Source organism: Xyrauchen texanus, chromosome 18 (assembly GCF_025860055.1).
Source record: "Xyrauchen texanus isolate HMW12.3.18 chromosome 18, RBS_HiC_50CHRs, whole genome shotgun sequence".
NCBI lineage: Eukaryota > Metazoa > Chordata > Actinopteri > Cypriniformes > Catostomidae > Xyrauchen > Xyrauchen texanus.
The window spans coordinates 36,780,236-36,797,247 of record NC_068293.1 but is presented as its reverse complement, the minus strand read 5'-3'; the positions used below and the strand labels follow the sequence as shown (position 1 = coordinate 36,797,247).

General features: G+C 36.8%; 1 protein-coding gene across 1 annotated transcript in view; it reads right to left on the bottom strand.

Moving 5' to 3' along the window:
* The window catches only part of LOC127658839 (striated muscle preferentially expressed protein kinase-like), a 102,109-nt gene that overhangs the window by 22,407 nt on the left and 62,690 nt on the right, over positions 1–17,012 (bottom strand). The window contains exons 11-24 of the mRNA XM_052148370.1: positions 15,974–16,234; positions 15,601–15,759; positions 15,300–15,489; positions 14,255–14,484; positions 14,001–14,120; positions 12,301–12,405; positions 11,609–11,815; positions 11,391–11,514; positions 11,000–11,172; positions 10,786–10,898; positions 9,022–9,190; positions 7,345–7,444; positions 813–1,013; positions 63–120 (exon numbers count right to left, since the gene is read on the bottom strand). Of these exons, the coding sequence (XP_052004330.1) occupies positions 63–120; positions 813–1,013; positions 7,345–7,444; positions 9,022–9,190; positions 10,786–10,898; positions 11,000–11,172; positions 11,391–11,514; positions 11,609–11,815; positions 12,301–12,405; positions 14,001–14,120; positions 14,255–14,484; positions 15,300–15,489; positions 15,601–15,759; positions 15,974–16,234 (2,210 nt within the window). The remainder of the gene's footprint in view (positions 1–62; positions 121–812; positions 1,014–7,344; positions 7,445–9,021; positions 9,191–10,785; positions 10,899–10,999; positions 11,173–11,390; positions 11,515–11,608; positions 11,816–12,300; positions 12,406–14,000; positions 14,121–14,254; positions 14,485–15,299; positions 15,490–15,600; positions 15,760–15,973; positions 16,235–17,012) is intronic.

Below are 17,012 nucleotides of genomic sequence, written 5' to 3'. Positions count from 1 at the left end.
GTGTTCAGACACGGTCTGCCACTTTTCTTGCTACTTTGGAAAGATCAAACTGGTTCTCTCACCTCTGACTCCATTACTGTCGATTTCTTTGTTAGCCTTTCCAGAAGCTCCTCATGGCATCTTTTCATATTGTCAAAGGCAATAACAGTGCCTGGGTAAAGCCTGTGATACACTCATCATCACTAACATGTGTGAAAATCAAATGTTATTGTGCATGGCTGGACATACATGTGTATCTATGTTTGTGCCTGTTTTATGAAAGATGTCTTCTCTACAGTATGTGTGGCTTCCCTGGAGACTCTGACTTGAACTGTTTGTGACAGTCAAAGTGCAGATGGACCGAATCAATGCCCTCTGAAATTATACTGAGCAGATGACTATGGCAGGTGTGAGATATGAGGTATTTATAAAAACGGTACACAAGATAAATATGTGTGGAAAAGAGGTACAGATTACAGAAGTTCAATTAATTGCTTCAAAAGAGTAAAATTAATTGCAGGCACTTATCTGCAAGTCAACAAATTTAAGGATATTTGATCATCCACTGTCAAGAAATTGTTAGTCTCATCAGTTAGAAAAGACAAAGCAACTTGAGTCAGAGCAGGCTGAAGGACTGTGCCAAGTACGGTGGATGTAGCTTGAAAGCTCTAGGAAGAATTGCACCTTAAATGTTTGGTCTTGGTTTAGGGAATTTGAGAAAAAAAACAGAGTTTGTATAATAAGAGTATATTTGCATTGTCAAGCCAACATCATTAAAAATGCTTTTATGATTGGTGAGTTCCAAAGCTCTCAGAGATGTACAACAAGGATACAGCTCTGTAATAATGATGACAGCATTCTTCTTCTCAAAGGCATCGTGGAAGTAGAGGATCCTCTCATGGTCCAGCTGAGACAGGATGTTCATCTCTCTCAGAGCAGAGGCCTTCCGTTTAGCTCTAGCCGAGATGAACTTAGCTGCAAATTCCTTCTTTCCCACCTTCTGTGTCACTCGTTTCACATATGAGAACGCCCCTCTGTGGGGGAAAAAACAAACATCACGTCGAACAAAAAATAAGTACTTTTTGGGGGGAAAGACTTGAAGATGAAGTGAAATAATGGTTTATTTACTGTTCTAACAGCAAATAGCCAGGTGTTTTAATAATCAGCTGAGAAATACTTTGATTCAGCCAATAAAAAGATGATGACTTTTAACTGTCATCTGCACTGATATATATCATCATATGTGATCATATGTAAGCGAAGATCTATCCTACTGTTTCTTGCATCTTCTACCGATATATGGTTTATTTACCTAATAAATAATAAATAATTAGTGCTCATTTACTTATTTAAACTTTTTTGTTTACTAATTTTAAAACACATAAAATCATGATCACTCACATTAGATGAAGACTCCAGTCATATCAGTAAGGATATAAAAGTTGTTTTTTTCTATATAGAGAGGGTCCCCCCATGGGTACTGCCATGTTAGGATCGCTTGACCAGCCCAAAACTACTCGCTTAATCTCAGTAACCATCCTTTTATTGGACACCTTCACTCAATGATTAAATTAATCAAGGCTGACTATAAATAGTGAATTTCTACAATGGCATCTGCAACTGAAAACATTTGCGTTTGAATGATGTTCAATCCAGGCCCCTATGTGTCACTGTAAGTCCAAAACAACAAATAATACAATTATTGAGTGCACCTCTAAGTCGTTTGTGGTTCATTTCCCTGAAAAGTGTGAACACTGTGGCTTTAGTATATGATGCTTTGAACATCATTTTGTTTGTGTGGCCCAATATACTGTTGTAACAATGTTTCAACAAATGGCATGAATTTGGGGTGGGACTACCAGATTGTCTAACCAAAAGCAGATAGGGAAGTGTTTGGTAAATGTGTTTGAACAGTCAGAATTTTGACAATTCATTTTGGTATTGCTAGTGGAGCAGAAATTTCACACTTAATCTTAAAAAATGAACAGTCTAATTAGATAAAGGTATATGGCAATACGATTTTGCAATACCTGTAAATCGTAACACAAATGAAATTAAAATACTGTTAATAGAAATTAAATATAAATTGGTGTTTTACAGTTATTTTTGTTTCATCTGTCTATTTAATGTAGCACAATGCCAACCCCTCAATTAATTTTACACTTACCCCTATGCAATAGTGTAATCATAGCCTTCTATTCTCACTGTGTGCAATACTGTGTGTTACATATTATGTTTGTAGTTCTGCAGCATATGTCTGTTTGCATTATGTACGTGTATATGCCTCCAGGATTAGCAATAGCAACAGCAGCCAGAAGGATCCTAGATTCAGGTCTTAATAGAACAGAGGAAGCCAGCCATGAAGATTATAATTACAGCACAGAGCACAGAGGGAGCGACAGCATGCAGTGCAGAGATACTGCTCCACAATAGCTGCAATCCTCTACGCCCAGCTAAGCGCTCAGTGTACTATTGTGTCAAACTCTATGAAAAATGTAGCTTTCACCATCTTATATGACACAGTTTCATAGCCACATTGATGCTAATCTGTTTCATGAGGATCAAAAGAAACATGATTTGAGGAGTACATTTACATGGGGAACCAGGAGGTTTCTCAATACAGAACCTGTTATTACCTTATTAAAGAAAAAGTTCACCCAAAATGTAAATGTCTCTGACTTTCTGTCTTCTGCAGAACACAAACAAAGATTTTTAGAAGAATATCTCAGCTCTGTTGGTCCATACAATGCAAGTGAATGGTTGCCAAAACTTTGAAGCTCCAAAAAAGCACTTAAAGCCAGCATAAAATAATCCATGTCTTCTGAAGTGATCAAATCGATTTTGGGCAAGAACAGACCAAAATACAAATCCTTTTTCACTGAACATCTTGCCAATGCAGTCTCTAGTCACGATAATGATTTCAAGCACGATTCCACTTCCTAGGACTTGACACATGCTCAGAATGAAATATTATATAGTATTAATAGTGAAAAATGTGTTATCTTTTGGTCTGTTCTCAACCAAAAACTATTTGATCACTTCAGAATACATGTATTTTACCATTGGAGTCTTACTTTAATACTGCCTTTATATGCTTCTCTAGCACTCTCGATAGTGTTGTCCTACTTCGAATAAAGAAAATTCAAGAAAAAAGCCCTGCACCATGGTACAATGATCACACTAATGCTCTCAAGAAAGCAGCTCGAAAAATGGAGTGCAAGTGGAGGAATACAAAATTAGAGGTGTTTTGTGGTGCATGGAAGGATAGTGTCTGTAGATATAGACAGGCACTAAAAGCTGCCAGGTCAGCATTTTTTAGGAAACTCATAGAAAATGAACACAATCCTAGGTGTTCATTCAGTACTGTGGCTAAATTGGTTAGGAATTATGCCTCAACTGAACCACATATTCCGTCTCAGCACAATAGTAATGACTTCATGAATTTCTTTACTGATAAAATTGAAATAATCAGAAATAAAATTGGAATTACACAATCATCTGTCACAGTACCTCAGAAAACAGGGTCTCATAATTTCATCATGTGCAACTTCAATCCATCACTTTCATAGATCATGAAGAGTTAACAAAACTTATCGAAACATAAAAAGCCACAACATGTATGTTAGATCCAATACCAACTAAGTCCTTAAAAGAGGTATTCCCTGTGAACTCAGAATATCTTCTTAATATTATTAACTCCTCGCTATCCTTAGGACATGTCTCAAGAAACTTTAAAATGTCAGTTATCTAACTGGCAAATTATAGACTGATTTCAAATCTCCTGTTCATGTAAAAAATACTACAAAATGTAGTGTCCTCCAACTATGATAATTTCTGCAGAGAAATAGTATATATTAACAATTTCAGTCAGGATTTAGGCCTCATCACAATACAGAGACTGCACTTATCAGAGTTACAGATGACTTGCTGTTCTCATCTTATCGCGGCTGCATTTCACTTCTAGTGATTTTAGATCTTAGTGCTGCATTCGACTCTATAGATTACGACATTCTCTTGAATTGGCTAGGGAATTATTTTGGCATTTGTGGACTTGCATTTGCATGGTTTAGGTCCTATTTAGCAGACTGCTACCACTTTGTAAATGAGAAATTGACAAACCAAACAAAATTTAAGTATGGGGTGCCACAGGGATACGATTTGCTTTTCTCCTTGTACTGTATATGCTTCCCCTGGGAGATATTATCGGGAATCGTGGAAGAAGTTTCCACTGTTATGTCAACGATACCCAACTTTATATTTCTTCAAAACTTGACGATTAATAGAGTATATCAATGAAATCAAAGATTGGATGGCCAGAAATTTCCTTCCACTCAATTCTGACAAAACAGAGGTACTAATTTTTGGACCTAAAACCTCTAAAAACAAGCAGCTAAAATATTATTTGACTCTCGATGGATGTACTGTTACATCGTCTTCAACAGTGAAGAACTTAGGTGTTATATTTGATACCAATCTGTCCTTTGAAAATCAAATTACCAATGTTTGTAGAACAGCATTCTTCCACCTAAGAAATATTGCTAAATTACGACTTAATGCTCTCTGTTGCTGATGTCAAAACTAATTCAAGTGTTCATGACCTCAAAACTAGATTATTGTAATGCAGGGAGGATGTCCATCAAGTTCAATAAATAAGCCAGAGGGCTGACTAGAACCAAGAAATATGATCATATTACATCATTACATTGGCTAATTTTTAATTTCATATTCATTTTAAAATTCTGTTAACTACGTACAAAGCTTTGAATTATCGAGTTCTGCAGTACTTAAGTGACCCTCTACCATGCTATATTAATATAAATTCTGGACTGTTAATAGTTCCTAGAATATCAAATTCCACAAAAGGAGGAAGATCATTATCATATTTGGCTCCTAAGCCCACAATTAGGCTGCTCCATAGGTCTGCCAGAACCAAAAACCAGAAAAATGTATCATGATCTATAACTCTGCAATAAATTTAATGACATATGATAATATTATTTTATATTTTACAAATATATATTTGTTTCCCTGTCTCAACCTCGGGACTCCTATACTGAGGTCACCAGAACTGGCTGGATCCAGCTCCGTTCCTGCATTGTGTTGGACTCCACTGCCACATGATGATGACTATATGCAGCCGGTGCCAGCCAAAGATCACTTCAGTCTAGACTTCAGAGGATGAATTGACTGCAACTCCAACCAAAAGACATGTGATACATCATATGCCATTACCTGAAACTTGGATTTAGGATAGACCTCACCGAAATTACCAGCTGGTTGAACAGCGATGCATGTCACTGATCTCTGCCTGCATCACCTCTGTCTAATGATGGACTACACTCTTATAATGGAATACATAGACTATCAATTAATTGCCAACAAAACCCTTCATCAGCCAACTAACAAAGGACAATGCATATATGTGTAACTTCTGAAGTTAATCCAGGATAAACTTCAAAGACATTAGTCATTAATCTTACAGTTCATACAAAATCTTTGTTAAAACACTGACCCCTAACACTTACTTAGTTTAATAATTTTAAACCATGACTTGCACAATACATAAGTAATATTGGCATTATATTCATGATGTTAACTTGAGGGGAACTGGCCCCCACAGTGAGTCTGGTTTCTCCCAATATTAATTTTCTCCATAAATCAACATCTTGTGGAGTTTTGTGTTCCTTGCCACAGTCGCCTTTGGATTGCTCACTGGGTTTCTAAGTACAATTATTATTTAATTACTTATTTTTAAACACAATTCACAATCGTATTTGATCAAACTACACAATGATGACTCTAAGACATTATAGATATTACAGTTTAATTTTCTGATAATGCATGATTTTCTGTAAAGCTGCTTTGAAACGATGTGTGTTGTGAAAAGCGCTATACAAATACAAATGACTTGACTTTTTGTTTTGGTAACCATGCACTTGCATTTTATGGACCAACAGACCAGAGATATTATTCTACCCGAAGAAAGTCAGTCATACAAATCTGGGATGGCATTAGGGTGAGTAAATGATTAGAGAATTATAATTTTTTGGGGAACTATTCCTTAAAGGATTCCAGCTGGTTGAGCAGTGTTAGGGAGTAGCTAACTACAAGTAGTGACGCTACAAACTTAATTATATTTTTCAGTAGCTTGACAGTAGCTCAGCTGCTTTTAAAACATTGTAGCTTTTCCAGTAGCGAATTACTTTTTTCCAGCAAGTAGTAGTGTAGTGCGAACAAACGCTACATTGTGTTTTGGTCAGATTATAACCGATAGCCTTCTTTATTGTATAGAATACAAACATCTATCGGCAAAACGGAACAGCAGAAAGTATTCTGAATACACTCAGGCAGTGTTTTTCTTCTTCTTCTTTTATAACGGCAGATCACAAACTAAATTTGTGCATTACCGCCATCTACTGGCAGCATATTATGGCTCACTTGGATGTGAAGTATAGTATAATTTAGTTTTTATAATTTTAACTCTTTTCTGATTTTATATGCTATTGAATTTTATTTTATGGCCATTATTAAATGTATTAATGTTACTACTCATTAAATGTATTTAATTAATACATTTATTAATTAATAACTGTTATTAGTGTACATTTTGTTGTTATTATTCTTGGGATTGATAGTAATATTGTAAAAAAAATTATTGCCTCATTAAGTAGCTTCAATGTAGCTAGCTACTTTTTGATAGTAACTTGTAGTGAATCTAACTACTTTTTCAAAAGGGTAGCTTAACTGTAGTTTAACTACTTTAAATTATGAATAGCTTGTAGCTTGTCAAACTACAGTTTCAAAGTAGCTTCCCCAACAGTTGTATGCAGTATAGGGTCTCTTCTAGAGCCTGAGAAATTGCAAGGGCCTTGTGACCTTATCTTTAGTCTAAGCCTTAGTTGACATACGTAAAAGCACCCACAATCCATTCACTGACCGTCTGATGATTATTGGCACTTGAAAAATTACTGTGGTTGGTTACTCTACATGTTGGTTAGATGGTCTTTTCCTGTCTAAGTGGGCAATTGTTGGCCAGAAGATGCTGCAGTAAGGGCCAATAATTTTACCATTTTGTCAAAGGTCTGGCTATGTGAGACTCCCTTCCCTCATCTTCTAAGGTGGCTGAATCTTTCTCTAAATGTGAAGCATAAAATTGCTAACAGGTTTGTGTTATTTTTAATGATGTGATGGAAAATGACAACCCTTTTCGGCTGATGCTTAGATGTGTATGATAAGTCTGAAGACCTGAGATCTGTCATCAGTGAGAGTTGATGGAATTGGCTCTTTGAGTTTCTAGGTCGGTGGAGGAAATCATTGAGAGATAAATGGTGTGTGTCCAAGTGAGGCTCCGGGTGGATGACTCACCTCCCAATTTCCTTGTGCACGTCATAGTAATCAGTGAGCCTCCGCATTCTTCTCAAAATGGATGCCTCATCCTCCGTGGAGTTGTCTCTCTCCCTTTTAGCTACGCACACAGACAAATAATCATCAAAAACAATCATCAGCTGATTTTAAGAAGCTTGATCATGATGCACATGCTCTGTATGTTCAAAAGTTTAAGTTTTTGTGAAATGTAAATTTCAACACATTCACCTCCATTCTAACACAAGTTTGAGTTCATGTTCTATCATGGCCATTGGTTTAGGCCAGGTCCACCCTAATGTGTTTTCAATTTTCATTTGATTTCACTACATTTACACCTCTCATCCATGCTAGAACAGTTTTTTCCTCCAGTATTTTAATACTTTTTTAAAACAATGACATTTTCAAACAAAAACAGATTAGTGTGGATGTGGCCTTATATAACTTTATGGATAAAGAACATAATTGAAGTTTAATAGACAGTTTTGTGGGGCCAGACTTTGGACCAATGATATTTCACCGTGGGTGGGGCTAATTAGCATGTCACCACAGAAATTGAAGCGACCAACAAAATGTGATCATGACAAAAATTCAGATTTACATGGGAGAGATAAAATGTGTCCAGAGCTACTGTCAGTTGGGACCTCTTTGGAGTTTAATTGATGACACTTTGTAAAAAAACAACAACAACAAAAAACTAATAAATAAATAAACAAATAAAATGAAAAATAAAACCCTAACCCAAAGTTTAAAAAAAATAAGACACTCAAAAATATGTATTTATTCTTAATTTTGGACTGTATTGGCCTTTTGAATGATTTTGTATACTCATTGTTTTAGAAATTCATTGTGCTCCATGAATTTATTGGGATATTTCACCCAAAAATGAAAATTCTCTCATCATTTACTCACCCTAATGCCATCCCAGATGTGTATGACTTACTTTCTTCTGAAGAAAACAAACAAAGATTTCTAGAAGAATAGTTCTGCTCTGTTGGTCCTCACAACACAAGTGAATAGTGATCAGACCTTAGTAGCTCCAAAAATCACATAAAGGAAACATAAAAGTAATCCTTAAGACTCCAGTGGTTAAATCCATATCTTGAGAAGTGATATGATGAGTTTGGGTGAGAAACAGAACAATATTTAAGTCATTTTTTACTCTAAATCTCCACTATCATTTTCAGATGTGAAAGTGAAACTAAACAGGCACCCCTGTGACATTCAAATGTGAAAGTGAAAGTGGAGATTTGGAGTAAAAAAAAAATGACTTTGATCTGTTTGTCACCCACTGTCATATCACTCCAGAAGACATGGATTTATCTACTGGAGTCGTATGGATTACTTTAATGTTTCCTTTATGTAAGTGTTTAACCTTCAAAGGCCTTATCACCATACACTTTTATTGTATGGACCAACAGAAATGAGATATTCTTCTCAAAATCTTTATATGTGTTCTGCTAAAAAAAGAAAGTCATACACATCTGGAATGGCATGCGGGTGAGTAAATGATGAGAGAATTTCCATTTTTAGGTGAACTAACCCTTTAAGTGATGGCCCTGGATTCATCACTTGTTTCTTGGTTGCATTGCACCTAGATTGAACACTGTGTTGCATCAACATACTTAGAAATATACACAAATAATAAACACTCTTGATTGTACTATAAAAAGTGCTTACTGGTGTGAACAGTAAGCTCAGCCTTGCAGGACACGGAGCCAGCCAGATTCTTAGCAGTACAGGTGTATACTCCCGAGTCATCAGGCTGAGTGTTCAGCACCACTAGAGAACATTCATTGTCATCATACACAAATGTGAAATGGCTGCTTTCTGACAGCAGGATGTCACCCTGAAAATCAAAGCAAAACAAGCGCAAAGATCGAGTAAGCAGCCGTCTCAGTGTTGGGCTTTGAATGTAAAATGCATTTTTGTGGGTTTGAGGAAACAGGGCAGTGAGGAATGAAATAAATTAGAATTATTGACAGGCTCCCTGGGAAGTTATATGGGTAAAGGAAATATCAGACAGGGAGTTAGTGAGAGCTCATCAGGTAGGAGAGGGGATTTACATTTCCTGACTTAAGATATTGATTAAAGTATGATCACAGGTTCTCAAAGTGTGGTGCACGCCCTTTAAGGGGGGTGCAGAGGTATTGTAAAGGGGGCACGGAAGACTGCCCTCTTCTCAAATCACCTTTACTTTCATAACAAATTTGCCACGATGAAGGAAGAACGGAAGAACCAATGCACACAAATTCTTTTCCTTAACCTTTTCTCCTTTTATATGGTGTCAGGTGTGCTCACTGAGCTGCACTAATACTGTATATTGTAAACATATGCAATGATGTTCTCAAGTGCGCGGCAGATTTGAATGGGTGGAGAGGAAGATTTCAGTGAAGTAACAGTTACATTTTGGTCTGTTCTTCATACAACGGTATCGAACGGCTTCAGTAGACTTGAAATGCAGAGCACATATGAACTTTTATAGTGCTTTAATGTGCTTCCGGAGCTTTACAGTCACAATCTATTCATCCCTCAATCTGGTGTTTTACGGATGAAAAATATCATACTTGTTTGGATCGAGGAGGGTGAGTAAATGCTAACAAATTTTATTTTATGCTGAGTTATTAAACAGTATATTGCACCTGCAATCAGTATCACTTTTTTATATATTCTGTTCATAGATGTTCAATGCTTAAAAGTACATAAAAAGTCATTTTTGCAGCTCAGTTTCAATGAATGGTCTTTTGAACTAGGGAGGTTTTGAGATCTCAAAGTTACAATGTTTTGATAGTATGATGAACTCTATTATCTAAAAAGATATAAGGAAAATTATCTTCAGTAAACAAAATTAATTCAATGAAAAAGATCTTTAAAATGATTTTTTTTAATAAAAACTAGGGCTGTCGATTTAACGCGTTAATTCATTGCGCAATTAATTGCAATGTCTGTAATATGGAAGATTCCTGAGAAATGCAAGCTTGAAGTACCACCTGTTTACTCCAGAGGGCAGTAAGTGAAACTTCAGCTGAATGGGCAACACGCAGTTTATACAGTGAAGAAAACAACCTTCAGCAGCAGCACAACACAAACATGCTTTATGTTCTTGCGTTCAAAACACTTGATGGAGCACAAATCCGAACTAAGAGATCTCAAGATGTGTTCTAAGTATTAAACTATATTTAACTTGAAACAGTGACCTAAAAATGTTATGTTTATGATGCGATGCACCTGAGAGATATATAAAATTGTTAAATATTTAAAGATAACTATGTATAATTATTTCATCAATATATATTGAATTATTGTTTTATGAGGGTCTTTCTCAGCAAATATTTGTATATGCGATTAAATGTGATTAATCGTGATTAATCAGGAGAGTCAGGGAAAAATAAAACCAGTAAAACAATAGAAATAAATGGTAGAAATACTGCAGCAAAGACACACCTTGTACCAAAGGATGTCTGGGATAGGTTTTCCTTCAACCACCACTGCAAAGCGAGGAGTCTCTCCCACGTTCACATCCAGGTCTTCCATGATAGTCTCAAAAGCTGGAGGCACTAGAGCCGGATAAATCGATCGATGAGATACACTTGTTTTGTGCTATAACACAAATACTGAAACAGCAATTCAGATTCTAAAAACTGCATCTGCAATGCACCTGCCATTTCCAGGGTTAGGATACAGGAGTCACTGCCAAACTGGTTGCTGGCGATGCAGATGAGCTGACCAGCATCACCGTTCTTCACTTTACACAGCCTCAGTGTGTGCTGGTCATCATCGGGCATGCTCACCTCATACAGGCCCGGTCTGTTAGACAATGCCACGCCCCCTCTGAAAACACAATCACAATAACGACACAATGCAAACACAAAAAAATCATTATTTACCATTAATTACAGAGACCGGTATAACGGCCCTTTAAGAAAGAGAGATTATCGCTGATTCTGTCAGTATGTGAATGGTCAAAAATGTTATGAAAAAAACAACATTTGGAACAATATAAAAGTAACATGTCAATGATGATTCAATGCAATCAAATTACAAAATACCTCTTCCAGGTGACCGATGCATTAACATGGTTAAGAGTGACCGTAATGCTTAAGGGCAGCTTCTCCACCATATACACAATGTCCGGCTTATCAGTGATTACAGGAGCCTCCTGGAGGTATGGGCCTGGAGACAGAGAGATAAAAGCCAGTGTCCTGCAGTACCTCATACATCTCATTGACCCACCTGCCTGTGGCTGTCCTTGTCTGCTGTGGCATACCTCTATCTAGCAGCTGCACTGGATCGGTGGCGTCCGATGGCTTGCTAAAGGCCTTACTGGTTATAGATAGCACCCTAAAGGTGTAGCGAACTCCTTTAGACAAACTGCTGATGGTATAGGTGGTCTGATTCAGGCAAGAGGCGATAATAGTCCACTGGATTGACCCCAGGGCCTGCTGCTGAACAGCATACATCAGGGTGCTAGGATCTGGAATTATGAAATAAACCACATTATTTTATTTGTATTATTTTAGAATAATATTAAGTCATCAAAACTATGAAATAACAAAAATGCAAGTCTGACAATTACCATATGTTATGAACCAACTATTTTAGATTTTAGGATCTCCAAAGTACCCATCCTATGCCTAGATTATAGCTCTGCACACACTGGGCATTCTCTTAACCAACATCATGAGGTGCCACTTGCACCTCCTTAATATCTCTGAGCTATGTAATCCACATCAATTGTATAGCTCTATGCTATTTCTATGTGTCATAATTTATGTCTGTTTATTATTTCTCCTGAGAAAAAGTTAAACAAATATCTGAGACAAAAATTACACTTAAATATAGCTTCTAAGCAATAAACCATTTTCCATTGGGGAAATTCAAACATTTAAATGTGAAAAGGCTAGTGAGAACAGTTTCTAAATGAATTTTGTAAATATAGTAAAAATGCACAATTTATACCAATGGATTGGTCCAGTCTTTTAGGTTTCTTCCATCTTAGCGTGATAGTCTTGCCAGTGATGGACTCAATGACTGGGGCCCCATCGGGTGGGTCAGGAAGTATGTCTAAAACAATAAAAGAGTAATAAAATAATGTTTTTGGTGCCAGAAAAGTTTTGCACCAATTCTCATGAATACTTATACACAATCCTATACAATCCTAAATAATCATTTAAAAGGGATAGTTCACCCAAAAATTGAAATGTTGTCATCATTTACTCACCCTCATATTGTTCCAAACCCATAAGACTTTATTCCATGGAACACAAAAAGAGATGTAAGGCAGTATATTAGTCTCAGTCATCATTCACTTAAATTTAAAGCAATTCGTGAGTAAGGCTGTCAGTCCCAAACATTATGCCTAACATCTGTTTTTGTGTTGCATAGAAGAAAATTGTCAAATGGGTATGGAACAACATGAGGGTGAGTAAATGATAACAATTAAAAATAGATATTCGATGAAACGATGTCTATGGTGCAAGTGCTCAGCAATGTTAGAGCGACACCTACAGTGCATTTCAGATCTGTATATTGTGATGGAAGGTGACAGACGAAAAAGTCTTTTTCCTAGTACTTGCTACCATTTAGTGGAATGAAATAAGACTTTTTGCTGGGAGATAGAGCAAACAGAATCAGAATTACACTGGCAGCCAAAGGTTTGGAATAATGCACAGATTTTGCTGTTTCGGAAGGAAATTGGTACTTTAATTCACCAAAGTGGCATTCAACTGATCACAAAGTATATTCAGGACATATGATATAAAAAACAGCAAAAAAAAAAGAAAAAAACTATTTTTGATCAAATCTAACATTTTTTTATTTGGTTGTAGAATATCAGTTGCCATTATGTCAAACACAATTTATAGCTATTTGGTTTGTTAAATGAAGCTCAACATTGTCTTTGTGTTTTTTTTTTTATTTGCCACAGTATGCAATAGACTGGCATGTCTTAAGGTCAATATTAGGTCAAACATGGCAAAAAACAAACAGCTTTCTCTAGAAACTCGTCAGTCAATCATTGTTTTGAGGAATGAAGGCTATACAATTCTTGAAACTGCCAAAAAACTGAACATTTCACTCAAAGTTGTGCACTAAACAAGAGGATAAGTACATCAGAGTCTCTAGTTTGAGAAATAGACGCTTTTATCCAAAGTGACTTACAGTGCACTTATTTCAGAGACAATCCCCCTGGAGCAACCTGGACACAATGATGGTGGCTGTGGGGATCAGGTTAGAGTGGGCAAAGAAATACAAACACTGGACAACAGATAATTGGAAAAGAGTGTTATGGATCTTAATCCCATTGAGCTTTTGTGGGATCTGCTACACTGATCGAGAGAAGTGCCCTTGACAAGACAAGATAAGACGGCCACATCTATGGCCGAGATTCCCACGCATATCTGATCACATCTTTTGTGATCAGTTGAATGCCACTTTGGTGAATTTAAGTACCAATTTCTTTCCATAAGAGCAAACTCTGTATGTTTTTTACAGTGTATATGCTTACAAATTTAGGACAATAATAATAATTATATTATATATTTATATATATATATATATTCATGAGATTGTAAATGTATACAGTATTTTTTATGAATTGCTTGAATCCTTTTTTTTTTTTTTTACATTTGCCTGTGACAGCCACTGAGATTTAAACTCACCTGTCACATACAGATGGGCATAGCAGGTGGCCTTGCCAACCTTGTTAGATATAACACACTTGTAGACTCCACCGTGGGCGTGACACACAGAGCGGACAACCAGACTGTGAATATCTCTGACTGCAGAAAAGACAACAAAGAGAAACCAGATAGTCATCATAACAACAACACTTAATTTGACAGGTATTAACACTTTCTGGAGGGCTCAGTAGCTTACACTGTCAAAAGAGAACTGAATTATGGCATCAGCTTACATTGTGTCATTTTCCTGTCTTCTGTGCTCTCAATCCTCTTGCCATTATGAAACCAGATGATGGTTGGGTACGGCAGGCCAGCCACTTTGCACCTGAGCACAGCCTCTCTGCCCTCTACCACATCGAGATCATAGAGCGGCTTGACAAAATCAGGCATGGTGAAGCGTTCCATCTCGTTCTCAGGCACTTCTGGTTCCTCAGGAATGGAGGGCATTTTTTCCAGCTTTGCCCTAGGTAGACATCAAGACCATCACAAAATAACACTATGCAATGATTTCAGTGGTTTTAGTGCTTTGATCAAATGAATTGTTTACCCAAAAGTTAAGATTTTGTCATTATTTACTCACCCTCATTTTGTTCCAAACATGATTATCTATTTTATAAAGTATTTTTTTTATTTTATAAGTATAAAGGTATTGTTCACCCAAAAATGAAAATTCTCTCATAATTTGCCATCCCAGATGTGTATGACTTTCTTCTTCAGAACACAAACGAAGATTTTAGGAAGAATATCTCAGCTCTGCAGGTCCATTCAATGCATGTGAATGGTGGAAAGAACTTTGAAGGTTCAAAAAGCACATAAAGACAGCATAAAAGTAATACGCACAACTCCAGTGGTTTAATCCATGTCTTCAGAAGCAATATGATATGGTGTGGGTGAGAAACAAACACATTTGTATGTACATTTTTACCATAAATCTCCACTTTAACTTTCACATTCTTCTTTTGTTTTTGGCAATTCACATTCTACAGGCATATCGCCACCTACTGGGCAGGGAGGAAAATTTAGAGCATATTTAATATATAAAAAATACTTACATATTGAAATGTTTCTCACCCACACCTACCATATATTGCCTCAGAAGACATGGATCAAACCACTGGAGTTGTATGGATAAAAATTATGCTACATTTATGTGATTTTTGGAGCTTCATTGAATGGACCAACAGAGACATTCTTCTACTATCTCTTTGAGTAAATAATAAGACAATTAAAAATGTTAGGGTGAACTATTCAGTTAGATTAATATGTCAAGGTTCGTACATTTGAGAGGATATTGCCGGCCTGGGTTCCTGCACATACAGCTCTGCAGCACACTCGTCCTGTCCATATGCATTCCGCGCAACAACCGTGTAGAGACCCTCATCTTCATTACTAACATGAGAGATAATTATCGAGTGCCGCCCTCCTTCTTTCAAGATCCGAATGTCTTCGCTCTCCTCCAGCGGATGATCTGTTGGAGACATGACACACAGATGAGCCAACCTTCTTGATGCACTTCATCTTCCTGATGTTACTTTACAAGGCTGACACTGGGAGGTACTCAAGGGAATTAGACTCATACCAAAGTGGCTCCAGATGACCTGAGGCGGCGGCGTCCCGCTGACCTTGCAGTCAAATCGAGCATTGCGACCCTCTATCACTTCCAGAACATCCAGTTTACGAGTGAAGAGGGGCTCTTTGGATGCTATTACCTTTAGTTTGGCACTGGAGGTCAGTTCCTCTATATATGATGTAATGGAAAAAGGAAAAAACCGTTTAACAAGGTCCCTTGTCATGGAACCTTTAAAAGGAGTCATATCATACATATTTGTCATTGCATTCTTGAGGTCCACTTATAAAGTTAGTAACGTTTTTGCATCATTAATGTGATAATTTAGCTTTTAATTACTATTTTCCACCTTCTCATCTGTGAAAGTGATTTCTCGTCTTCTCACCTTTAGCTGTGCTCAGTTTGCAGGTGTACATTCCACTATCATCCTCATGTACAGAGTTAAGCAGAAGCCTGCATCTTTTCCCGTCAAAGTGCATTTTACAATTCAAAAGAGCTGGTTGGATGAGTTTCCCATCTGACAGCCAATCAACATCAGTGTCCTGTGGGCCGATCACATGACACTCAAAAAAGGCTGTCTCACCAGCCTTCACCATAATATCCCTCACTGGTCGAATGACGGTGAGGCCTGGTTCTACTGGACGAGCTGAAATAAAAAATACAGATGAACCAATCAAGAGTGGTGAAGAGAAAAGATCAATATGAGAATTGCAAAGAGGTTCAATGGGCTTGAAGTCTTTGTAAGTGCTTAATCTGTGACAGATTTGAGAAACAGTCAGCTAATGGCTTGCATTGTACAGCACAGCAAGCTACTTCACTGTCTGTCAGCTTAATCCATACACAGCTCAGCTCAAAATTATACCCAGAATTACTGATTTGAACTTTTAAAACTTAGTGACCTTTGAAATATTGGCTCTTGGGCAATGTATCTCATTTGTTTGCCTACAGCAAATGTATGTACATAACATGAATATAAATATTCTAATACCTGTAGTTCATGCAAAGCCTTGGGCTCTATTGTGATCTTCATTGTGCCATTCATCTTTAAAGGAAAACTGATTTAAAATATCTGTATTATTATGCTCACAATCGTGAACAAAATTCTACAAATGCAGAGATAATGGATTCACATATAATTGGCCAAGACAATCACGATAAACCTCACATTGTGTATTCCAATACATTCCCACACAGACAAACACAAAACTGAAATGCTGCATAAGTCATATTCATTGTACAGTATATGCAAGGATGATGATAAAAATAAAGTTTATATTCTGAATAACAATGCAGTTTGTCTTTTATTTAGTGGGTTTCTCGTTTTGTCCCTTCGAGTCATTAGTTTCAGAAATATACTTAAAATGAAGCGTGTAATTTTTGTGGAACAGACTTGATTTCCCCAACACTCCCCCCATCTGCCATGT